The sequence below is a fragment of the Mauremys reevesii genome, linkage group 17, assembly GCF_016161935.1.
Source record: "Mauremys reevesii isolate NIE-2019 linkage group 17, ASM1616193v1, whole genome shotgun sequence".
NCBI classification, from domain to species: Eukaryota; Metazoa; Chordata; order Testudines; family Geoemydidae; genus Mauremys; species Mauremys reevesii.
This window is the reverse complement of record NC_052639.1, coordinates 23,480,263-23,505,319: the sequence shown is the minus strand read 5'-3', so window position 1 is coordinate 23,505,319 and position 25,057 is coordinate 23,480,263. Positions and strand designations below refer to the sequence as shown.

General features: G+C 55.6%; 1 protein-coding gene across 1 annotated transcript in view; it reads right to left on the bottom strand.

The window, feature by feature from the left end:
* The window catches only part of LOC120385186 (anoctamin-7-like), a 30,519-nt gene extending 5,790 nt beyond the window's left edge, over nt 1-24,729 (bottom strand). Inside the window, exons 1-7 of the mRNA XM_039504290.1 lie at nt 24,190-24,729; nt 23,112-23,266; nt 21,195-21,269; nt 19,866-19,907; nt 4,026-4,125; nt 2,957-3,117; nt 698-805 (exon numbers count right to left, since the gene is read on the bottom strand). Coding sequence (XP_039360224.1) covers nt 698-805; nt 2,957-3,117; nt 4,026-4,125; nt 19,866-19,907; nt 21,195-21,269; nt 23,112-23,126 — 501 coding nt within the window. The 5' untranslated portion in view covers nt 23,127-23,266; nt 24,190-24,729. The remainder of the gene's footprint in view (nt 1-697; nt 806-2,956; nt 3,118-4,025; nt 4,126-19,865; nt 19,908-21,194; nt 21,270-23,111; nt 23,267-24,189) is intronic.
* Nucleotides 24,730-25,057: the final 328 nt, after the last annotated feature.

Here is a 25,057-nt window from a genome sequence, read left to right as displayed (position 1 = left end):
CCAGGGTTGGGCTAGCAAGGGGCTGCGGGTCGGGGCGCTGGCAGAGCTGGGTGAGGAGCCCAGGGCTGGGCTAGCAGGGGGCTGCAGGTCGGGGTTGAGGGGCACTGGCAGAGCTGGGTGGGGAGCCCAGGGCTGGGCTAGCAGGGGGCTGCGGGTCGGGGTTGAGGGGAGCTGGCAGAGCTGGGTGGGGGAGCCCAGGGTTGGGCTAGCAGGGGGCTGCGGGTCGGGGCGCTGGCAGAGCTGGGTGAGGAGCCCAGGCCTGGGCTAGCAGGGGCTGCGGGTCGGGGTTGAGGGAGCTGGCAGAGCTGGGTGGGAGCCCAGGGCTGGGCTAGCAGGGGCTGCGGGTCGGGGTTGAGGGAGCTGGCAGAGCTGGGTGGGAGCCCAGGGCTGGGGTAGGAGGGCTGCGGGTCGGGGTTGAGGGAGCTGGCAGAGCTGGGTGGGAGCCCAGGGCTGGGGTAGGAGGGGGCTGCGGGTCGGGGTTGAGGGGCGCTGGCAGAGCTGGGGGGGAGCCCCGGGCTGTGCTAGCAGGGGCTGCGGGTCGGGCGCTGGCAGAGCTGGGTGGGAGCCCAGGGCTGGGGTAGGAGGGGGCTGCGGGTCGGGGCGCTGGCAGAGATGCGGGGGGGAGCCCAGGACTGGGCTAGCAGAGGGCAATGGGGGGGCTGGTGGGAGAGCCGCCCCCCCCCCCGGGTGCACTGACCTGCAGGGGCGCTCGCAGGCACAGCTCCTCGGCGTAGAACACCAGCACGTCCCACGGGGCGCTCAGCTTCAGGTAGTGGATGGTTTTCCGCTCGCTCAGCATCTCCTCCTGCGGGGAAGCAGGAGGGGGCTGAACACGGAGCCCCCAGGGGGGCAGAGCTGCCATGTGCCTGCGTCCAGGGGCTCCAGGCCAGGGTCTGTAGGGCAGGGATGGGACACACGGCCCTGGGGTCAGGCAGGGGACAGCCGCCTTCTCTCCGACTGCTGCATCCTGGGGCCAGCAAGGCCTCGAGAGTCTCCCAATGCACCGTCACCCCAATCAGCCACAGCCAGGCCTGGCTGGAGCCGGGAGGATGTGGTGGGGGCCAGGGCCTTGGGAAGGGGACATGGCCAGGGCTTGGGAGGGGAGGCAGCTGGGGCCTGGACCCTGTGGGTGTGGGTGGGGGGGGGGGGCGGGGGCTCGGAGGGGGTGACGCTGGGGGGGATCAGGCCTGGAGAGGGGAGGGCCATGGCAGGGGTGTGACGTTATTGATATGATCTGGGACCATATAGAACATGGTTGCAACCAAGGTCCTGTAGTGGCACCAAATCTTATGTAAAGGATCATATAAGGTGTCTAAGACCAGGCTATGGGTGGCTGGTTATGATTATGGTGTCTGGGTGCATGTGTCATTTTGTAGTTGAAGTTATGAGTATTGGCTCTGTACTGTCTGTATTTCAAATTTGTGCTGTGTTTCTGGTGGTGTTAGCCCTGCCTAGCCTGCTTGAGGGCCCATTAAGGACCATCAGCTACACAACTGACCCATGGAGAGGAGGCAGACACGCCTTGTGACTCAGCAAAGTGCAGGGACTTGCCCAGGTGACTCCAGACTCCATTTTGCTGTAAAGCCTCTAAAAGGCTGATGCCTCATCTCCATCTGGTCTTCAATCCTGCTTCTTACCTCTGGAGGGACTTTGCTACAAACTGAAGCTCTGCACAAGGGACTGATGGCCCATCCCAGCGGGGGATGTTCCAGAGACTTGATTTAAACCTGCAGTTTATTCCATCACTGCTACAAGCCTGAACCAAGAACTTTGCCATCACTGTATGTGATTGATTCCATGTAACCAGTTCTAGCTCTCAGCTCTACCTTGTTCCCTTTATGAATAAACCCTTAGATTTTAGATTCTAAAGGATTGGCAACAGCGTGATTTGTGGGTAAGATCTGATGTGTATATTGACCTGGGTCTGGGGCTTGGTCCTTTGGGATCGAGGGAACCATTTTCTTTTATTGGGGTGTTGGTTTTCATAACCATTCATCCCCAGGACGAGTGCACTGGTGGTGATACTGGGAGACTGGAGTGTCTAAGGAAATTCCTTGTGTGACTTGTGGTTAGCCAGTGGGGTGAGACCGAAGTCCTCTCTGTCTGGCTGGTTTGGTTTGCCTTAGAGGTGGAAACCCCCAGCCATGGGCTGTGACTGCCCTGTTTGAGCAATTGGTCCTGAATTGGCACTCGCAGTTGGGTCCCGCCAGAACCGCATCGTCACAGGGGGCCTGGGGCCTGGAGGTGGAGGGACATGGCAGGGACCTTGGGTTGCCAGGCGAAACGCCCCGTCACAAAGGGACCCTGGTGACTCCGGTCGGCGGCACAACCGGGGCCCGGGGCTAAGGCAGGCTCCCTGCCTGCCCAGAATTCACACGGCCCCCAGGTCCCTGCAGCTCCTAGGCACATGGGCGGCCAGGGAGGCTCCACGCGCTGCCCCTGACCCTAATGCCGGCTCTGCAGCTCCCATTGGCTGGGAACCACGATGAACCCCGCAGCCCCCTCTTGCACCCAAACTCCCTCCCACAGCCCTCACCTCTACCCCCTGCCCCAGCCCAGAGCCCCCTCCTGCACCCCAAACTCCTCATCCCCAGACCCACCCCAGAGCCTGCATCCCCAACCCCCCCCCCCGTACCCTAATCCCCAGCCCAGTTAAAGTGAATGAGGGTGGGAGAGAGCAAGCGATGGAGGGGGGGGATGAAGTGAGTAGGGCAGGGCCTCGGAGATGGGGCGGGGCATGGGTGGGGCCTCAGTGGAGGGGCGGGGATGCTGGGTTTTGTGTGATTAGAAAGTTGGCAACCCGACGCGGCAGGGACCTCGGGGGTGGGGGAGGGACATGGATGGGACTTGGGGCGGGGGAGGGACACAGCAGGGGCCCGGGGCCCAGGAGGGATGCGGCCGGGACCGGAGGAGGGAGGCACATACCGGGGCCCACGGTATAAGTCTCTCCTCTCACCTTCTCCATCAGCAGCCCGGCATTTCTCAGGTTGTTGAGGAACTTCCTCCTCCAGTGCTCGTGGTGCCCGCGTGGCCGGTCGCCTCTGGCCTCGTGAGCCGCCAGCTTCCCCCTCCTCTTCTTCGGGGGCCGCACCTTCTCCTCCCACACCAGCACGAAGTCTGCGGGGGCGAAGGGGAGGGGGCTGCGGTCCGGCCTTGCAGCGGGCCAGGGGCTGGGAGCCTCCCGCAGGGCCGGGGAGCAGCAGCGAAACTCACCGTGATCATAAAACACCCAGACCACGCACAGGATGGGCGCGGGGGCGGGGAGACAGCAGCCCTAGGGCCCTAGAGTGGGGGGGGGGGCCACACTCGCCACCACCGCCCCCTGCTGGAGGGAACATCAGCCCCACTCTGGCACATGCAGCCCACCAGCTGGGGCGCCTCACCGCTAGCCTCAGCGGAGATTCCCCGGGCACTGCAGCGGGCGTGGCCTCGGGCTCTGCAGCGGGACGCCCGCAGGCGAACGGGAAGCCCCTGCAGCCGCAGCCCACAGGGGTGAGCAGGGCCCTGGGGAGGGAGGGAGCCTCGTTAACGTGGCCAAGCAAGGGGCTTTGGATCATTTCATTACTGCTCTGGACAATGTACGTTAGCCAGTGGAACTCTCTGCCACATGATGATGCCGAGGAAAAGAGATTTAGGGAGCACATGTTCGCAGAGCAAGGAGGGTCATGGGGCTGGGACGCAGGAGATGGAGGGTCACTTCTTGGCTCTGCTAGTGACCCCCTGGGTGTCCTTGGGAGAGTCACTTGCTCTTCGTGCCTCTGTCTGAGGCAACGAGCATCTCTGTGCCCAGCCCCCGGCACAGCCGGGAGGCCCGTTGGCAGTTGGCACAATGCAAAGCGCGCCAAGGCTGCTCGACGGCAGACTGCAGAGGGCAGTGACGTAGGGTGGCTTAGGGTCGCCCCCAGACTGCACCGGGCCCAGCTCACACAGCCAGAGAGGGACGTACCCACGCAGCCACCCGCTCCCAGCTCCTCCCAGACAGAGGCCCGGGGAGCTGCCGAGGGCAGGGCAGGGCAGGCGCTCACCGATCTTGGTTTGCCCATCTCGGAAGTAGTTGCCCCTGAGGTTGGGGCTGTAGCCTTCGTCACCATGCACGTAGATGGGATCGTCCTCGTCCTCTTCATCCTGCAGCCGGGAAACAAACGAGACGGGGGGCAGGGGAGAACCGTGCAGCTCCCGCGCCCCGGGCCAGCCTCGCCCCCGCGCCCCAGCTCGGATTCGTTGGGTCGGTGGGGGGGAGCAGGGGAATGTTTCAGTGCCCAGGAAACCGAGAGGAGAACCTAGAGCCAGATGGGCTGCTTCACCCCACGGCCCTGCCGGTGCCCCTCAGTCCCGACCCGCAGCCCCCTGCTATCCCATCCCTGGGCTCCCCCCCCCAGCACTGCCAGTGCCCCTCAATCCTGACCCACAGCCCCTGCTATCCCAGCCCTGGGCTCACCCCCGCCCCCCACAGCCCTGCTGGTACCCCTCAGTCCCGACCCGCAGCCCTCCACTATCCCAGCCCTGGGCTCATCCCTCCCTCCTCACAGAGCACTGCCGGTGCCCCTCAGTCCCGACTTCCAGCCCCCCGCTATCCCAGCCCTGGGCTCCCCCCCCCCCAGCCCTGCTGGTGTCCCTCAATCCTGACCCGCAGCCCCCGGCTATCCCAGCCCCAGACTCCCCCCGGCCACGGTTCTGCAGATGCACTACAGGGCACCAGCTATCCTGAAGGCCAAACCTTCGCCTCGCTTACGGCTCTGGGTCTGTTCGGAGTCCCCACCCTCCACCGCAGGGACGCCGACTCCATTAGCTCCAGGGAAACCAGCACACGGAACGAGCGAGGAACCAGGTTCTGCCGGGATTCCCGCCCAGGGCTGGGCTCTAACCGGGCAGCCCCTGAGCTGCAAGGACCCCCCCAGTTCCCTCCTCCTCCAGCTCCCGCTGCTCCCCGTCCAGCCAGGACAGTGGCTGAAATGGCCCCAGTAACGGACCGCGGGAGCTTTGCAGAGGCCTGGCCCAGAGCAGCCACAGACTCGGCCCAGAGCCGCGGTTCTCAACCTCTTAGCCATTGTGGGCTGCAGCCACCCAGTGCAGACACTACCCGGCGGCCCGGTGTGCTGATGGGGCTGAGAACCGCTGGCCTAGGAGAGGGCCCAACTGGGACTAGAAACCCACCTGCCCCAGGGCAGCGGCAGGGCTGGGACTCAGCGTCTGGAATGAGGCAGGGAAGGGGAGGTTGGATTACGGGGTTGGGCAGCTCCTCTGCCCCCCAAACTCCTGCCGGGATTCTACCATGAGCTCGGGGACGTGGGAAGAGCCGCAGCTTGTGAAACGGACGGACCCCCCCACCCCAGCCCCCAGAACTCAGCACCACCAAGGGCGGCGGCGCCATGGATTCACCAAGGGCAAGTCATGCCTGACTAACCTAATTGCCTTCTATGAGGAGATAACTGGGTCTGTGGGTGAGGGAAAGCAGTGGATGTGTTATTCCTTGACTCTAGCAAAACTTTTGATATGGTCTCCACAGTATTCTTGCCAGCAAGTTAAAGAACTGTGGGCTGGATGATTGGACTATAAGGTGGATAGAAATCTGGCTAGATCGTCAGGCTCAACAGGTAGTGATCAACGGCTCCATGTCTAGTTGGCAGCCCGTTTCAAGTGGAGTGCCCCAAGAGTCGGTGCTGGGGCCGGTTTTGTTCAATATCTTCATTAACGATCTGGAGGATGGCATGGACTGCACTCTCAGCAAGTTTGCTGATGACACTAAACTTGGAGGAGTGGTAGATACAGTGGAGGGTAGGGATAGGATACAGAGGGACCTAGATAAAGAAACCTGATGAGGTTCAACAAGGAGAAGTGCAGAGTCCTGCACTTAGGACGGAAGAATCCCATTCACTGTTACAGACTAGAGACCGAATGGCTAGGAAGCAGTTCTGCAGAAAAGGACCTAGGAGTTACAGTGGACGAGAAGTTGGATATGAGTCGACAGTGTGGCCTTGTTGCCAAGAAGGCTAATGGCACTTTGGGCTGTATAAATAGGGGCATAGCCAGCAGATCGAGGGATGTGATCATTCCCCTCTATTTGACATTGGTGAGGCCTCATCTGGAGTACTGTGTCCAGTTTTGGGCCCCACACTACAAGAAGGATGTGGATAAATTGGAGAGAGTCCAGCGGAGGGCAACAAAAATGATTAGGGGGCTGGAGCACATGACTTATGAGGAGAGGCTGAGGAAACTGGGATTGTTTAGTCTGCAGAAGAGATGAATGAGCAGGGGATTTGATAGCTGCTTTCAACTACCTGAAAGGGGGTTCCAGAGAGGATGGATCTAGACTGTTCTCAGTGGTACCCAATGACAGAACAAGGAGTAATGGTCTCAAGTTGCAGTGTGGGAGGTTTAGGTTGGATATCAGGAAAAAACTTTTTCACTCACAGAGTGGTGAAGCACTGGAATGGGTTCCCTAGGGAGGTGGTGGAATCTCCTTCCTTAGAGGTTTTTAAGGTCAGGCTTGACAAAGCCCTGGCTGGGATGCTTTAGTTGGGAATTGGTCCTGATTTGAGCAGGGGGTTGGGCTAGATACCTCCTGAGGTCCCTTCCAACCCTGATATTCTATGATTCTATGACTTCTGCGGGAGGCATGCTGGACAGCGCCAAGGATTGGGAGACAACCAGGTGTGAGCCCAGGGTGCAGAGAGAGCTGGGGAGGGTCTGTGTGTCTGTAACACTTCCTGTCCACTCCCACAGATGGAGTCCAAGAGAGATAGGAAGGAGAGGACGAGAACCCCAGTACTAAAGAAAAATAAGGTGCATCCTAGCTGGACCTGGGGCTCTGTGGGGTTAATACCAGTGGAAGGGACAAGAGTCTCTTGTGCAGCGTGACTATGCTGGGTGCAGGAGCAGTGGGGTGCTTTCCAATTGTAGCTGTGACAACATCATGCAAAGGGGTTCAGGGTAAGCCCTGGGGTGTGGGTGATGCGAGAAGGAGAGCCTAGCCATCACGGCAGATTGTGATGATAACTTTTGTTTTCCCTCTTGTGTTGTGTTTGGCACCAGGGAAAGAAATGTGGGGGTGGAGAGGAGGGAAGAGGGAAAGAGTCCAGCCCAGTGGTGAGATGGAAAACGAGTGAGAGCAGAAGCGTTGTTGATGCCAGGCAAGACAATCACCAACGAAATCATGCTGCCCGAGCATGGTGAGATTTTCCCAGGGCCCCCCGAGTTGCCCGAGGCCCCTGGGCATGGGCCCCCTGTGCGTTAAGCCGCCACTGCAATGGCTGCAGGGCTCAGGATACCGCTTCCCAGCATGCCTGGAATGCCGGGCGGAGACGGAACATGCGGGGAGCTACTACCAGAGCCAATCAGAAGTCAGCGCTCGGAGACAAAGGGGTCAGTTTATATTTGGTTGTTGGCTGTTGGTGGAGTGGAGCAGAGGGAGCCAATCAGAAGTTAGCGCTCGGAGACAAAGGGGTCAGTTTACATTTGGTTATTGGCTGTTGGGGGAGTGGAGCAGAGGGAGCCAATCAGAAGCCAGTGCTCGGAGACAAAGGGGTTGGTTTCCATTCGGTTGTTGGCGGAGTGGAGCTGAGGAGACGTCACAGCCTGGGAGGTGCCCATTGACACTCAGACCGAAGACCCGGTAAGAATCCCTTTTGCTTGTTTTCCTTGTGAATTTCAAGCCGGCCAAGGAGCACAGGGCAGCATCAGCCCCTAGAGAACTGATACTCAACTCCCATTCTGCTGCGCAGGGGCTGGGAGGGAGCTGGTTGGGGCGGGTCGGGCCCCTTGTCAATGCTGTGATTGTTGATGGGTTACTAGTCTAGTTGCTCCTGTTCTTTCCTTAACCCCAGGCCTTTCTTCCCTCTGCCCAATAAGCTCCCTCACTTGTTGTGTTGTTACTGGGAGATTGTGATAGATTTGTACCCTTGTGCCTGGATGACAATCCTAGTCTGTTATTGGGCACCAAACACTTCCCCAGGGCACAGCAGCCCTTGTGACTCAGGCACTAGGAGGGGCCCCCTGGGGTGGAGTCAGCAGGGGCCAAGAGAGTCCTGCACTTCGGACGGAAGAATCCCATGCACCGTTACAGGCTGGGAACCGCCTGGCTAAGCAGCAGTTCTGCAAAAAAGGACCTGGGGATTACAGTGGACAAGAAACTAGATATGAGTCAGCAGTGTGCTCTTGTTGCCAAGAAGGCTAATGGCATTTTGGGCTGTATAAGTAGACGCATTGCCAGCAGATCAAGGGACGTGATCATTCCCCTCTATTCGACATTGGTGAGGCCTCATGTGGAGTACTGTGTTCAGTTTTGGGCCCCACACTACAAGAAGGATGTGGAGAAATTGGAAAGAGTCCAGCGGAGGGCAACAAAAGTGATTAGGGGGCTGGAGCACATGACTTATGAGGAGAGGCTGAGGGAACTGGGATTGTTTAGTCTGCAGAAGAGAAAAGTGAGGGGGGATTTGATAGCAGCTTTCAATTACCTGAAGGGGGGTTCCAAAGAGAATCATAGAATCATAGATCAGAAGGGACCAATATGATCATCTAGTCTGACCTCCTGCAAGATGCAGGCCACATTAGCCGATCTACCCACTCCATTAGCAAGTGACCCCTGCCCCATGCTTCGGAGGAAGGCGAAAAACCTCCAGGGCCACAGCCAATCTACCCTGGAGGAAAATTCCTTCCCGACCCCAAATATGGCGGTCAGCTGAACCCCGAGCATGCGGGCAAGACTCTCCAGCCATACCCTCTGGAAAAAGGTTAAGAATAACATATCATTGACCCATTGTACTATTTACCAGTGTGGCACTTAATTAACCTATTGACTAAGCCCGGTATCCTATCATACCATCTCCTCCATAAACTTATCTAGCTTAGTCTTAAAGTCATGGAGGTCCTTCGCCCCCACTGTTTCCCTCGGTAGGCTGTTCCAGTATTGCACTCCCCTGATAGTTAGAAACCTTCGTCTAATTTCTAGCCTAAATTTCCTAACTGACAATTTATATCCGTTTGTCCTCGTGTCCACATTAGCACTGAGCTGAAATAATTCCTCTCCTTCCTGGTATTTATCCCTCTGATATATTTAAAGAGTGTAATCATATCTCCTCTTATCCTTCTTTTGGTTAAGGAAAACAAACCGAGCTCCTCAAGTCTCCTTTCATATGACAGGCCTTCCATTCCTCGGACCATTCTAGTGGCCCTTCTTTGTACCTGTTCCAGTTTGAATTCATCCTTCTTAAACATGGGAGACCAAAACTGCACACAATACTCCAAATGAGGTCTCACCAACGCCTTATATAACGGGACTAGCACTTCCTTATCCCTACTAGAAATACCTCGCCTAATGCATCCCAATACCGCATTTGCTTTCTTAACGGCCACATCACATTGCCTGCTCATGGTCATCCTACGATCAACCAGGACTCCTAGGTCCTTCTCCTCCTCCGTTACTTGCAACTGGTGCGTCCCTAGCTTATAACTAAAATTCTTGTTAGTCATCCCTAAATGCATAACCTTACACTTCTCACTATTGAATTTCATCCTGTTACTAATGCTCCAGCTTACAAGGTCATCCAAATCTCCCTGGAGGATATCCCGATCCTTTCCCGAATTGGCAATACCTCCCAACTTGGTGTCGTCCGCAAACTTTATCAGCCCACTCCTACTCTTGGTTCCCAGGTCAGCAATAAATAGATTGAATAAAATTGGACCCAAAACCGAACCTTGAGGAACTCCACTAGTGACCCCCTCAACCTGACAGTTCCCCTTCAATACTACCCTCTGCAGTCTCCTTTAACCAGCTCCTTATCCACCTCTGGATTTTCATTTCAATCCCCATCCTTTCCAATTTAACCAGTAATTCCTCATGCGGTACCGTATCAAACGCCTTACTGAAATCTAGATATATTAGATCCACTGCATTTCCCTTGTCTAAAAAATCTGTTACTTTCTCAAAGAAGGAGATCAGGTTGGTTTGGCACGATCTACCTTTCGTAAATCCATGCTGTAAACTATCCCAGTTGCCATCGGCCTCCTGCTCCGTAACCACTCTCTCTTTTAAAATTTTTTCCATGACTTTGCATACTACAGATGTTAAACTAACAGGCCTGTAGTTACCCGGGTCACTTTTTTTCCCCTTCTTGAATATAGGAACTACGTTAGCTAATCTCCAGTCCAATGGTACAATCCCCGAATTTAGAGATTTATTAAAAATCATCGCTAACGGGCTAGCAATATCACTCGCTAGTTCCCTTAATATTCTAGGATGAAGATTATCCGGGCCCCCCGATTTACTTCCATTAAGCTGTTCAAGTTTGGCTTTCACCTCCGATACCATAATGTCTACCCCCATATCCTCATTCCCATCGGTCCCTGTATCACTATTCCTTAGCCCTTCATTAGCCTCATTGAAGACCGAGGCAAAATATTCGTTCAGATATTGTGCCATTCCAAGATTATCCCTAATCTCCACTCCGTTCAAAGTTTTAAGCGGTCCCACTTCTTCTTTCTTGGTTTTCTTCCTATTTATATGGCTAAAAAACCTTTTGCTATTGGTTTTAATCCCCTTCGCTAAGTCCATCTCCACCCGTCGTTTTGCCTTTCTCACTGCTTCCCTACACCCTCTGACCTCAATAAGGTAGGTTTCTTTGCTGATCCCTCCCATTTTCCAGTCCTTGTACGCTTTCTGTTTTTTCTTAATGACCCCTCTGAGACGCTTGCTCATCCAGCTCGGTCTAAAACTGCTACCTATGAACCGTTTTCCCTTTCTTGGGATACATGCCTCTGACATCTCCTGCAACTTCAACCTGAAGTAACCCCAGGCGTCATCTGCCCTTAGATCCCTAAATATGTTAGGCCAGTCTACTTCCCTAACTAGTCGCCTTAGTTTAGTAAAGTTAGCCCTTTTGAAATCATAAACCCTAGTCTCAGATGCACTATTGATTATCCTCTCATTTATTTTGAAACGAATTAGCTCATGATCACTCGAGCCAAGGTTGTCCCCTACAACTATTTCCTCAACAAGGTCCTTGTTGCTCACCAAAACCAGATCTAAAATGGCATCCCCCCTCGTCGGTTCAGCAATCACTTGATGAAGGAATTCATCCGCTATCACGTCTAGGAAAAGCTGAGCCCTATTATTGTTACTAGCATTTGTTTCCCAATCTATATCCGGGAAGTTAAAATCCCCCATTATCAAGTAGTTCCTATTAGTGTTTACCTCCTTAAAAACATTAAAGAGCTCTCTATCCGTCTCTAGGGTAGATCCCGGCGGTCTATAGCACACCCCAATCACTATCCCGGGTGAGGCTCTAGTAGTTTTCTTCCCCAATGTGACCATTGCCCAGACAGACTCCGTATTATCCATTGCATTGCTAGTTATTTCATTACATTTCACCTCATTATTGATATACAATGCTACTCCCCCCCCTTTACCTTTGCATCGGACTTTCCTAAATAGCACATACCCTTCCATACCTGTACTCCAGTCATGGCTACCGTTCCACCATGTTTCGGTTATTCCTACGATATCCGGCTTCAATTCTCGGACCAAGAGCTCCAGTTCCTCCATTTTATTACCTAAGCTTCTTGCATTGGTGAACAAACATCCTAATTTTTGCTGTTGGGCTCCTCTCACTCTTTTCACCCAACTCGGTAGGGACACAGTACTACCAGCATGACCTGTAGATCTAGTATCCGTCCCCACCCCCCTCTTCCTGACACCTAACCGTCCCCCTCTGGCTATATCTGTTGTTATCTTGTTCTCACTCCCAATGTATAAATTTGGCGTGGAGAGCACCAGGACCTCTCCCAACCGTCTCCCCTCAGTGTCTAGTTTAAAACTCTTTTAATCAGGTGAGCCAGCCTCCCTCCTAGAAGTCTACTTCCTTCCCTACTTAGGTGGAGCCCATCCCGTGAGAACAGTTGTCTGTCCCCAAAAGCCTCCCAGTGCCCATACATCCCAAAGCCCTCCTTGTAACACCACTCCCTCAGCCAACTGTTAATCATCACTATCTTCTCACCCCTTTGGCGCCCTTCCCTAGGAACAGGTAGGATCCCACTGAAGATCACCTGAGCCTCAATTTCCTTGAGCGTCTTACCCAACCTGGCATAGTCTCCCTTGATCCTGTCTAGCAAGAATCTAGCAGTATCATTCGTTCCCACATGAAGGATGATCAATGGGTTCTTACCTGCTCCTCTTAGGATCCTTTTCAACCTCAGGTCCACATCCCGTATTTTAGCGCCCGGTAGACAGCACACCCTTCTGTTTTCCGGATCGGCCCTGGTCACAGGCCTATCCACCCTTCTCAGTATGGAATCCCCAATCACGTAGACCTGCCTTTGCCTGGGGACAGCACGGTCCTCTAACCTATCCCCTGTCCCCCCTCGTCGCACGCTCCTTCCATTCCTATCGTCCCTTATGGTTCCCCTTAAGCCATCCTGTAACCTCCCTGGGCCCAAACTTGGTGCTGTCTCCATAGACTCCTCCCCTCTTTCTATGGGACTGGCCGCTCGTCTCTTTTTCCTTGGCCTCCCACCATCAGCTACCACCTGCTGTACCCCTTCCTCATTCTCCAAACCTTCATACCTGTTCCTTAGCTCTATTTCCCCCTCACTGGCTCTCCTTTTCCTCTGCCTGCTTCTCACGGTCACATGCTTCCACCGCCCATCTTCCTTGTCTGGTGGTCCCCCCTCGTTGGCCTTAGCCCCTGCTTCCCCCTTTGCCCCTGGGCGTTCCCCTTCCGTTACTGCTTGCCATTGCTCCATCAGCTGCTCGAACCCCCTTCTATTCTCTATCAGGGTTTCTACCTGCAGCTCTAGGCCCTGGATCTTTTCCTCCAGCAGCTCTATTAGGCGGCACTTCATGCATACATAGTACTGCTCTGTACTATGGAGGATGGAGCTCAGCTGTTCTCAGTGGTGGCAGATGACAGAACAAGGAGCAATGGTCTCAAGTTGCAGTGGGGGAGGTCTAGGTTGGATGTTAGGAAACACTATTTCACTAGGAGGATGGTGAAGCACTGGGATGGGTTCCCTAGGTGGAATCTCCATCCTCAGAGGTTTTTAGGGCCCGGCTTGACAAAGCCCTGGCCGGGATGATTAAGTTGGGGTTGGTCCTGCTTTGAGCAGGGGGTTGGACTAGATACCTCCTGAGGTCCCTTCCAACCCTGAGATTCTATGATTCTAAGGACCCAGGTTCCATTCCCCCTGAGGCAAGACAGGCCCATTGCTGAGAGGCTTTGTTGCCCCAGACTCACGGCTGCTCCCTGCTCAGTTCCAGGATGGACGTGCTGAGAAGGTATCTCAGGAGGAAGGTGGCCCCGGAGCCAGAGGGGACCAGCTGCCAGCGTCCCCAGACAGAGAGCTGCCCCTCCATCCGCATGGCATGGGAAGCAGGCCCGGCCACCCCAGGAGATGGTCCTGCTCGGCCTTGCTCACTGGGAGGAAACCAGCCCCCAGGGCTGGTGCTGAGCAGAGAGAGACAACATCCAGGCCGAGATGGAGGTGGCCTAAGTTCAATCTGGGCAGGCAGGACTCAGCCCATGGCAGGAGCCAGGCAACGCAGCTCTGGGTTTGCTTCTGCTGGAAGGCCTGCCCTCATCCCAGCTGTGTGGGCCAGCAGGAGGCATTCCCAGGGCAGGAGCTGGGGGATCGCTGCCTCAGCTGCTTAACTGTTGCCGGAGAGGAGAGCAGCTACTCTCTGGAGGTTCTCTGCAACACGGAGGCTGAGTGGTCCTCCACTGCAGGTGAGGAGACCCCCTGGGCATGGGGAGGAGCAAGGGCCATTAACACCCAGTCGCTCTGTCCCAGTCATTGTGGGGATCCCAGCCCAGGGGTCTGGCCAGAGCCACGTGAGCTCAATGACATCAGCGGGAGTTGCAGAGCCACCCCCTGCAATGGGGCATGGGGGGAGCTTCTGGGAAGTGGGTCCCTGATGATTTGGAGCAACTCCCAGGGAGGATGGGACAGTGAAGGGCCCACTCTGCCATGGGGCCACAGGGCTGAGGGTCTATGGGAGGGGCAGTGTGGGGAACTCTCTGCCATGGGTCATTGGGGCTGAGGGGTCTGTGGACGGGGCAGTGTGGGGATCTCTCTGCAATGGGTCCTGGGGCTGAGGGGTGTGTGAGAGGGACACTGTGGGGATCTCTCTGCCTTTCGATGCTTACATGGGAGGGAGAAACATTAAATCTGCTCTCCCCATCCTTTCTCACCCCTGTCCTTCCTCTTCCCCCCTCCCCAGCAAGAGTCACCCTCTGCCCTTGTCTCTCTGATGCAGAGACCCCCACAGACCAGTCAGAGAAGGACTTTGCCCCTGAGGAAAAGACAGAGGAGGATGAAGACCCTGACACAGAAAGAGAGGAAGAGGAGGAAGATCTAAAGACAGAGGAGGAGGAGAAGCAGGAAGAGCAAGTCCTGATTAGTGAAAAGAGGAGGAGGTGGAGGAGCTAGTGATGAAAGAGGAGAACATTACCACTGAGGAGGAGGAAGACCTGGACACAGAGGAGAAGGGGAGGAGGAAATATCTATAGAAGAGAACAAGGAGGAGGATGAGAACCTGTTTGCAGAAAAGGAAGAAGAGGAGGAGAATGTGTCTGCAGAAAAGGAAGAAGAGGAGGAGGAGGGGGGGGATGTGTCTGAAGAGAAGGAAGAGGAGAATCTGACTACAGAAGAGGAAAAGGAGGAGGAGAACTTGTTTGCAGAAGAGGAAGAAGAGGAGGAGGAGGGGGGGGATGTGTCTGAAGAGAAGGAAGAGGAGAATCTGACTACAGAAGAGGAAAAGGAGGAGGAGAACTTGTTTGCAGAAGAGGAAGAAGAGGAGGAGGAGGAGGAAGAGAACGTGTCTGCAGCAGAGGAAAGGAGGAGGAGGAGAATGTGTCTGCAGCAGTGGAAAGGGGAGGAGGAGAATGTGTCTGCAGCAGAGGAGAGGAGGAGGAAGAGAACTTGTCAGCAGAAGAGGAGGAGGAGGACCTCTGCACAGAAGAGGAAGAGGACTTGATCACTGAGAAGGAGGAGGAAGAAGAAGGTAAAGGTAGAGGAAGAAAGGAACACCTGATCATGGAGCAAAAGGAAGAAGAGAAGGACCTGGCCATGGAGCAGGAAGAGGAGCACCTGCCTGTGGAGGAAGAGGAAGAGGACCTGGCCACAGGAGTGGAGCACCTGGCCATGGAGCAGGAGGAAGAGGAGGAGGACCTGGCTCCAGAGGAGAAAGAGGAAGACCTGGCCATGGAGAAGGACCAGGCCACAGAGGAGGACAAGGAGGATCTGGGTCAGGAGGAGGAGAAGGGAGAGGACCTGGCAATGGAGGAGGACGAGGATGTGGCCATGCAGGGGGAAGAAGAAGAGGCGGAAGAAGAGGTAGAGGACCTGACTACAGACTAGGAGGACCCAGGAATGGAGGAGGATGAGGATGTGCCGATGCAGGGGGAAGAAGAAGAGAAGGAGGTGGACCTGGCAATGGAAGAGTAGGAGCAAGAGGACCTGGCCAGAGAGGAAGATGAGAAGGAGGAGAACCTGGCCACGGAGAAGGAGCAGGAGGAAGAGGACCTGACCAGAGAAGAGGACGAGGAGGAAAGGAGGAGGAGAACCTGGCCACAGAGGAGAGGGAGGATCTGGCCAGAGAGGAGGAAGTGGAGGAGGGGGAGGACCTGGCCATGGGAATGGAGCACGTGGTCATGGAGAAGAAAGCAGAAGAGGACGACTTGGATGAGGAGGAGGATAAGGAGGGCAAAGCCAAGTCCTCCTCCACCTCCATGGCCAATTCCTCCTTGCCCAGATGCATAATCCATTCCCATTGCCAGACTCTTGCCCGTGGTGACAATGAAGGAGCAGGAGAACTTCTGGGCTGCACAGTCGGGTGTCACGGGGACGTCTGTGGGAGCCATTGACAGTGTGTTCTGTGTGGGCCATTTTCCTTCTCTGACCCAGGGGTTCTCTGCTCCCAGAATCTCAGCCAGGGAGGCCACCCTGCAGAATATGGCCCCGCAGTTTGGTGATGGGCTGCAGGAGTCACCACGTAGCTGTGCAGCAGCCATAGCACCTGCATTGACCAGGGACCAAAACCTGCAGCCCTCACAGCCCAGGCTGCCCCCACGGATGGCAATGGGAGTGTAGCCTGGGCAACTAGCTGCTGGGCCAGGGCATATAGAGAGGACTCAGAGATGCAGCAAACCAGTGGGCAGAGAAGTGAAGGAAGTAAGGGAAAGAGGAGAGCGAGGAGATCGGGGGAGCTGCTGCAGTCAAGGGACCCCAGCCAGAAGAGAGAAGCTGGGTGGGTTAGACACACAAAGTCCTGCATCTTGGCAGGGGTTAGACTAGATGAATCTTGCCAGAGGCGGCGAGTTATATGGGCCTGTGGTGCCGGGCTCCAGCAAATTCAGGGCCTCGAGGGCCCGGCTCCACCAATGTTCAGGGCAGGGTTTCTCCCCAGCCCGACCTGCCACTCCCACGTGCCACCCCAGAGCATCCCCGCCCTGCCTGCCACCCCACGCCTCCCCAAGCGTCTCTGCCTGCCCCTGCATCTCCACACTGTGCTCCTCACTGGCCGCTGCCACTGCAGGCTACAGGGGAGCAGCGCTGGGGGCAGGCTGAGCGGCTGCTGCGCCTGTGGAAGTAGGAGGTGCATGGCAGCCTCCCCCCCCACCAGGTGACTCCAAGTCGAATCTCTGAGGGGAGGGGCTTATCCCTTGGACCTCCTGAGCAGCAGCCTGGTGGGGCCTGGGTGAGTGTCTTGTCCCTGGGAATCCTCCTCTGCCCCCACCCCAGCCACAGGGCAGCTTTCCTGCTGCACCCCAAACTCCTCAACCCTGGCCCAGACCCACACCCTGCACCCCCTCCTGCACCCCAACGCCCAGTCCCAGCCCAGACCCTGCACCCAACACTCAAACCCTCACACCCAGCCCCCAAACCCCTCCTGCACCCCAAACCCCTGTCCCATCCCAGACTCTGCACTGCCAGCCCCAAGCAAGCCCTCCTGCACCCCAACCCCTGTCCCAGCCCAGACCCTGCACCTAGCACCCAAACCCCTCCTAGAGCTTGTGCCCCTTCTGCACCCAACCCCAACCCCTGTCCCAGCCCAGACCCTGCACCCAGCACCCAAACTCCTCGTTTGTACCCTTTTCTGCTCCCAAACCCCCACCACCTGTCCCAGCCCAGACTCTGCACCCCGCACCCAAACTCCCTCGTTTGTACCCTTTTCTGCTCCCAAACCCCAACCCCCTGTCCCAGCCCAGACCCTGCACCTAGCACCCAAACCCCCTCCTGCACCCCAACCCCCTGTCCCAGCCCAGACCCTGCACCCAGAACCCAAACCCCCTCCTAGAGCTTGTACCCCCTTCTGCTCCCAAACCCCAAACCCCAGTCCCAGCCCCGACCCAGCACCCAGCCCCCCCGCCCCTCCTGCACCCCAACCCCTGTCCCAGCCCAGACCCTGCACCTAGCACCCAAACCCCCTCCTGCACCCAAACCCCTGTCCCAGCCCAGACCCTGCACCCAGAACCCAAACCCCCTCCTAGAGCTTGTACCCCCTTCTGCTCCCAAACCCCAAACCCCTGTCCCAGCCCAGACCCTGCACCCAGCCCCCAAGCCCCCTCCTGCACCCCAACCCCCTGTCCCAGCCCAGACCCTGCACCTAGCACCCAAACCCCCTCCTGCACCCCAACCCCCGGGCCCAGCCCAGACCCTGCACCCAGAACCCAAACTCCCTCCTAGAGCTTGTTCCCCATCCTGGTCCCCAACTCCCTGTCCCAGCCCAGACCCTGCACCCAGAACCCAAACTCCCTCCTAGAGCTTGTACCCCCTCCTGCACCCCAACCGCCTGTCCCAGCCCAGACCCTGCACCCAGCACCCAAACTCCCTCGTTTGTACCCCTTTCTGCTCCCAAACCCCAACCCCCTGTCCCAGCCCAGACCCTGCACCTAGCACCCAAACCGCCTCCTGCACCCCAACCGCCTGTCCCAGCCCAGACCCTGCACCCAGAACCCAAACACCCTCCTAGAGCTAGTACCCCTTCTGCACCCAACCCCAACCCCTGTCCCAGCCCAGACCCTGCACCCAGAACCCAAACTCCTCCCAGAGCCTACACCCAACCCCCTTCTTCACCCAAACACCCTCCCTGGACCTTGCAGTGCCTTCTAACCTGATGGGTCTATAATTCTTTGATTCTAGCATCTGTCACCTAAAAAGAAGGGCTGGCGTGTCTGGATTTCCTCCGCATCCTCTGCAGTGAAGACAGAAGCAAGGAACTTTTTTAGCTTCGCCGCAGTGGCCTGGTCTTCCTGGAGTGCTCCTTTAGCACCGATTGCCTAGTGGCTTTGCTGACCGTTTGGCAGACTTCCTGCATCCCATGTACCCCCTCCTGCACCCCAACCGCCTGTCCCAGCCCAGACCCTGCACCCAGAACCCAAACCCCCTCCTAGAGCTTGTACCCCCTTCTGCTCCCAAACCCCAAACCCCTGTCCCAGCCCAGACCCTGCACCCAGCCCCCAAGCCCCCTCCTGCACCCCAACCCCCTGTCCCAGCCCAGACCCTGCACCCAGCCCCCAAGCCCCCTCCTGCAACCCAACCCACAGTCCCAGCCCAGACCCTGCACCTAGCACCCAAACCCTCCTGCACCCCAACCCCTGTCCCAGCCCAGACCCTGCACCCAGAACCCAAACTCCTCCTAGAGCTTGTACCCCCTCCTGCACCCCAACCGCCTGTCCCAGCCCAGACCCTGCACCCAGCACCCAAACTCCCTCGTTTGTACCCCTTTCTGCTCCCAAACCCCAACCCCCTGTCCCAGCCCAGACCCTGCACCTAGCACCCAAACCCCCTCCTGCACCCCAACCCCCTGTCCCAGCCCAGACCCTGCACCCAGAACCCAAACTCCCTCCTAGAGCTTGTACCCTCTTCTGCACCCAACCCCCAACCCCCTGTCCCAGCCCAGACCCTGCACCCAGCCCCCAAGCCCCCTCCTGCACCCCAACCCCTGTCCCAGCCCAGACCCTGCACCTAGCACCCAAACCCCTCCTGCACCCCAACCCCCTGTCCCAGCCCAGACCCTGCACCCAGAACCCAAACTCCCTCCTAGAGCTTGTACCCCCTCCTGCACCCCAACCCCCTGTCCCAGCCCCGACCCTGCACCCAGAACCCAAACCCCCTCCTAGAGCTTGTACCCCCCTCTGCTCCCAAACCCCTGTCCCAGCCCAGACCCTGCACCAAGCCCTAAGCCCCCTCCTGCACCCCAACCCACTGTCCCAGCCCCGACCCTGCACCGAGCACCCAAACCCCTCCTGCACCCCAACCCCCGTCCCAGCCCAGACCCTGCACCCAGAACCCAAACTCCCTCCTAGAGCTTGTACCCCCTTCTGCTCCCAACCCCCTGTCCCAGCCCAGACCCTGCACCTAGCACCCAAACCCCCTCCTGCACCCCAACCGCCTGTCCCAGCCCAGACCCTGCACCCAGAACCCAAACTCCCTCCTAGAGCTTGTACCCTCTTCTGCACCCAACCCCAACCCCTGTCCCAGCCCAGACCCTGCACCCCGCACCCAAACCCCTCCTAGAGCTTGTACCTTCTGCTCCCAACCCCAACCCCCTGTCCCAGCCCAGACCCTGCACCTAGCACCCAAACCCCCTCCTGCACCCCAACCCCCTGTCCCAGCCCAGACCCTGCACCCAGCCCCCAAGCCCCCTCCTGCACCCCAACCCCCTGTCCCAGCCCAGACCCTGCACCTAGCACCCAAACCCCCTCCTGCACCCCAACCGCCTGTCCCAGCCCAGACCCTGCACCCAGAACCCAAACCCCCTCCCAGAGCCTACACCCCAAACCCCCTTCTTCACCCAAACACCCTCCCTGGACCTTGCAGTGCCTTCTAACCTGATGGGTCTATAATTCTTTGATTCTAGCATCTGTCACCTGAAAAGAAGGGCTGGCGTGTCTGGATTTCCTCCGCATCCTCTGCAGTGAAGACAGAAGCAAGGAACTTTTTTAGCTTCGCCGCAGTGGCCTGGTCTTCCTGGAGTGCTCCTTTAGCACCGATTGCCTAGTGGCTTTGCTGACCGTTTGGCAGACTTCCTGCATCCCATGGACCCCTCCGCAAGCCAAAACAAGGAGCGCCGCCCCCCCTCCGAGCGTCACACCGCCCAAGGCCCCGCCCCCGAGCGTCACCCAAGCCCCGCCCCCCGAGCGGCGCCCCGCCCAGTCCCCACCCTGAGCATTGCCCCGCCCAAGTCCCCGCCCCTCGAGCATCATGCTGCCCAAGACCCCGCCCCCTAGCGTCACCCAAGCCCCGCCCCCCGAGCATTGCCCCGCCCACGTCCCCGCCCCCGAGCGTCATGCCGCCCAAGGCCCCGCCCCCGAGCGTCACCCAAGCCCCGCCCCCCGAGCGGCGCCCCACCCAGTCCCCACCCTGAGCGGCGCCCCACCCACATCCCCGCCCCCGGAGCGGCCCGTTTCCCAAGTCCCCACCCCAGCCGAGCACCGCCCAAGTCCCCGCCCCCCCAACACGGCACCCCGCCTCCTAAGACCCGCCTCCCCCCCGCGCCGCCTGGCCAAACAAAAACAATAAACCCAACCCCCGAGTGCCCCCCTCCCAAGGTGCCGCCCCAGCCCGTGCTTGGTAGGCTGGTGCCTGGAGCCGGCCCTGATCCCATGTACTGAACAACCCTTTGCTGGTAGTTGTTGTGCCTTGGCTAGTTGCTCTTCACGTTCATTTTTGGCCTCTGCCCTATACTTTTCATTGGACTTGCCAGAGTTTACGCTTCTTTGTCTTTTCCTCACTAGGATTTGACTTGCCAATTGTGAAAGGTGCCTTTTTAATGATCTTAGAAAGGCTCTAGCGGCTGCACCAGCGCGAGCCTCTCCTAAACAAGGCCTGCCATTTTACTTGCACCTGGCAACTACTCCAGCAAGCACTGGAGCTGTTTTGCTGCAAAAACAAATTGGCCAGGTGAGACCGATGGCCTATGGTTCCAAAACTCTCAGTGAGGTGGAGGCGAGGTTTTCAGCTTGCGAACGTGAGGTATTCGCCCTGGTATGGTCCCTAACACATTGGGAATATTTAAGTGGCACAACTCTCATTGTGGTGAGGACATGCCATACTCCAGTAAAATATGTCATCTCTGGAAGAATTAATGAGGGAAGGGTATCCTCTCCCCGGCTGGCGGGATGGACTCTAAGTCTGGTCAATCGGGATATTCACTGAGAAGATCCCCATACGAGAATCCTTCCCTATGCTCCGATTACCGCAGGAGATGAGCACGAATGTCCGTTGCCAGATCCTGATTTAGACTTACTATCTCCATTCTTCTTAGCAACATCCTGGGAAGAAGTACAAGGAAAAGGGTTAACACTCTGGGCAGTTGATGGGAGTGCTTGTCACCACGAAGGGCATCCTGTTGCAGGGTTTGCTGCAATCCAGGAGGACACAGCAAGTGGTGCAGGGTACGGTGAGGCCGCCGTCAGCACAAGCTGCACAATGAATTGCGGTCCTGGCAGTATCGTCTGGGGTAGCACCTGAGAAAACATCTGTCTGTGTTCTGCTTCTAGTTGGGTGGTTCAAGCCCTTCCCATCTGGAAGAAAAGAGTTCAAAGTAAAAGCCCATACGAAGGGGGTCGGTTCTGGCCACGCTTGACAATCAGGCCAATCAGCTAGCAAAACAAGCTGCTAGGTTAGGATCAGCATATACATGGGATAAGACCCAATTTCAGCTGCTGTAGTTAAGATGCCGTCTCCAGATGTGTCAGCAGGCCATGGCATCTTGACCCTGCAAAACAGGATAATGTTCTCCAAGCCCTTTTAACAGCAGGGAAACATCAAGGATATGTAAGGACAAAACGGATTGATTATAGCAACATCACCAAACTGTGAATTACCTGTACTGGTTATGCCAATAACTCCACGAAAAGAACTAATAACTGTAGCTCATGGCCAGGACACTATGCTGCGTCCAAAACTTTGGAACGGGTGTCTAAGTGGCGTGGTTGCCTAACATAAAGGAGGAAATACTGGAACAAACCTTTTCTCGATTTGGTATCCCATCAGAAATAGATTCAGACAGAGGACCACACTTTGTGGGTGAAGTCACAAAAGCGCTGTGTGCGGCCTTAAACATCAAACAGCGGTTGCACATAGCTGCTCACCCGCAAAATCTGTTATCGTCGAGAGGCTAATAGAGCCATGAAAACTGCTCTTAGAAAAGTAATAGATGTGCAAGGAAGGGATTGGGATAGCAAACTCCCATATATCCTAGCGGCCATGCGATCTACTAGAACTGTGTGAGGGTTTTCACCGCACGAGATGCTAACTGGGAGAATTATGCACACCCCTGAACTTTAGTGGGTGGGAGGAGTTCCACCGGATGAGTACCTTCCCAGGGTGCAAATAGACTTATACATGTCACAGTTGCTAGACACCATCAGCAGTCTTCAACATCGAGTAGCTCCTCAACTAAAAGCTAATAACCAAGTCATTAGTGCTTGGTTAGGCCACATTAATGATGTAGGATGGGTGGTTGGTACAAAGGTAATGTTTAGGTATTATATAGAAAAGGCCATGTCCTTAGTCCTCGTTGGGTGGGTCCAGTTATCATAACAAACGGAGCAAGTGCCTCTGTATATCAGGTTCAAATACCAGCAAAGAAGGGGATCAAATTAAAGTGATTCCATAGCAGCCAGGTAAAGGAATGGAAAGGAAATCAACCCATTTAACTGTGCCAATCATATTTTCTCTTCCATTCCTAGATCGACATGACCGCCATCATCCTATTCTCTATGTATATAGGTTGCACTGTATTTGTTAAGGTTTGGTTAATTGATTTGGTTGAAGGTGACCATCTGTTCTGTATAACAGGAGTCATTATGCCACAGAGGATCCCATGGCCACCCTGGATCCTTTGGAACAAAATGACCCCATTTCTGTTTTAATGATCAAGGAAGAACCGTGCTGTGTGCTCAAGTGGGTCAAAGAAAGATCGAACAAGGCAGGTATATTTCAAGCAGTAATTTCAGAAATGTGCCTTAACTATCAGGCTGCACCTGTGGGATGCAGAGAAAAACAGAAATGTCATGTAAGTGGGATATAGTAAAACCTCTTTTGGGAATTGTACCAAACTTAGGTGCCCAACAGTTCTCAGATTTGCGGTTGCATTAAATTGGAAGTACCTGAGCATGTACCATGGGGTGGGTTTCTGGAAATATATCAGCTCCTTGGGTTCATGAAAGACCTAGTGCCATGTTCAGAATTAGTACTCCAGCACAGTCCTTCCTTCTCGGCTCTCAATGTACTGTTGTATCCACACCTTCTTGCAATAGTTCGTCTATGCAGGAAATGGATGTAAAGCAGGAAGAGTCTTTTCATTGTAAAACTTTCTACTGCAGTAAGATCAAGGTTAAATTTTCCCGTAAATAGTTAGACTTGTATAGGAGGTTTAAAATGAATGTTACAACGGCAGACTCTGGTAAATGGTTTATGGTAGGTCCGTATGGAATAAGAGTATACCAATTTGTTTTGGTTCTTCCTTCTCCTATTCCTAGTTTAACTGGTCCCGTGGTAATTAGGGAAGAAGCAAATCAAACAGTTATTACACATCCCCAGTCTGCGATAAGGAATGTTTTAATCAGCACTACCCCTCTGTAATACTATGGTTGTATTTGGGTTCAATGCAAATTTTTCGCCATGTGACAATTTATTCATCGGGTGGGTCATAATTTGGCAAAGCCACAGGTGTCGGCAGTTACATCTTTTAAAACAGGTGTAACACCGACAAGAGGGGAAATGTTAATTTCAGTATACATGTTTGCCGAATTATTCTGTATAAAAGTTAAAATAAGTTCTGTAAATCAAAAGGCCATTTTGTTTTGGTAAAGGACAAGGCGACCTCCATTGGGGTCAGGTTCTTGTTCCTCAGTACCTAGAAAAGGCGGGAAAGTGGGAAGAGCAGGAATCTGACCTTGCCCAGCAACAGCTCCTACAGAGACCAATGAGGGAGGGGCCAGGGCACTGGCTCTTGAGCTTTTGAGCTGTCAGAGGTGCAGGTGGCTGCTCTCTCTCCTGGTGCGGTACAATCTTGCCACTGGCTATGGGCCTGCAATAGCTACTTACTAATTAAGTTGGGGTTGTTTGTTTGTTGTTTTGGGAAAGCAAACTTGCATACACGGACCTGGTCCGATTAGTTAGATCAATCGTGCACTCAGGACGACGCAAAGCGGGTTAGGTGGGAGTTAAGATAGGGATACGTACCTGTCTGTTTCATCTGTTGTCCACGGTCAGTGTTCACTACTGGCTTCTCTTTTCTGGATCCTGCACCCCTTTATCGCTGATGTCTGTAAAGATAGAACATCTTGTATTATAAGTGCCTGTGTGTTATTCCGAATCTCCAGAATCAGTAATCCATTCCCCTTTCCATTCCTTCCTCTCCCCTTAGCAAATAAAGTGTTGTTGTTTTATTTTATAGCTTTGTGTGTGTGGAGTTCATTAAAGTCAGCTCTGATAGATGGCCTTAAAAGGGGGACTCAGCGGGAGATAAACTGTAAGGCTCCCCGAGATCTTCTGATCAGATCGGCCTAGAGAGATAAAAATCCTTACGCTTGTTGAACCTCATCAGATCTCTTTTGGCCCAGTCCTTCTTGAGAGTGGGAAGGGGCTGGGACAGCAGCTTAAAGCCACATCTCCCCAGGGCAGCACAGCACAGCGTGCAGCGCAGGGGGCACATTTCAGTTAGTTTCACTTTGTGCAACTTAACCCTGAGGTTCTCAGCCCTGTGAATGAGACTGTGGAATTACCCAGCCCGTGGGAAAGACTGTGAGTGTAAAATATCCCAGGGTTGTTCCATCCCTGGGGGACCATCTGCCTCTGGAGGCTGGGGATGGAATCAGGACCTTTCACTGCCAGGCTTCTGCTTATGACCAGGACTACGTCAGCCGTGATCAAGTCTAAACAGTGACTTCCAATGAGCCTTAGCCCACCGACTGTTGTTAACGGGCAAGGCGGAAAGGCCTCAATTTACAACAATGGCCTAATTTTGGGTACCTCAGTTTCTCCCTTTGAACTACAGGACTGCAGGGAACTTGTTCCAACTGCAGCCACAGCTGCATGTGGAGTCCTTGGG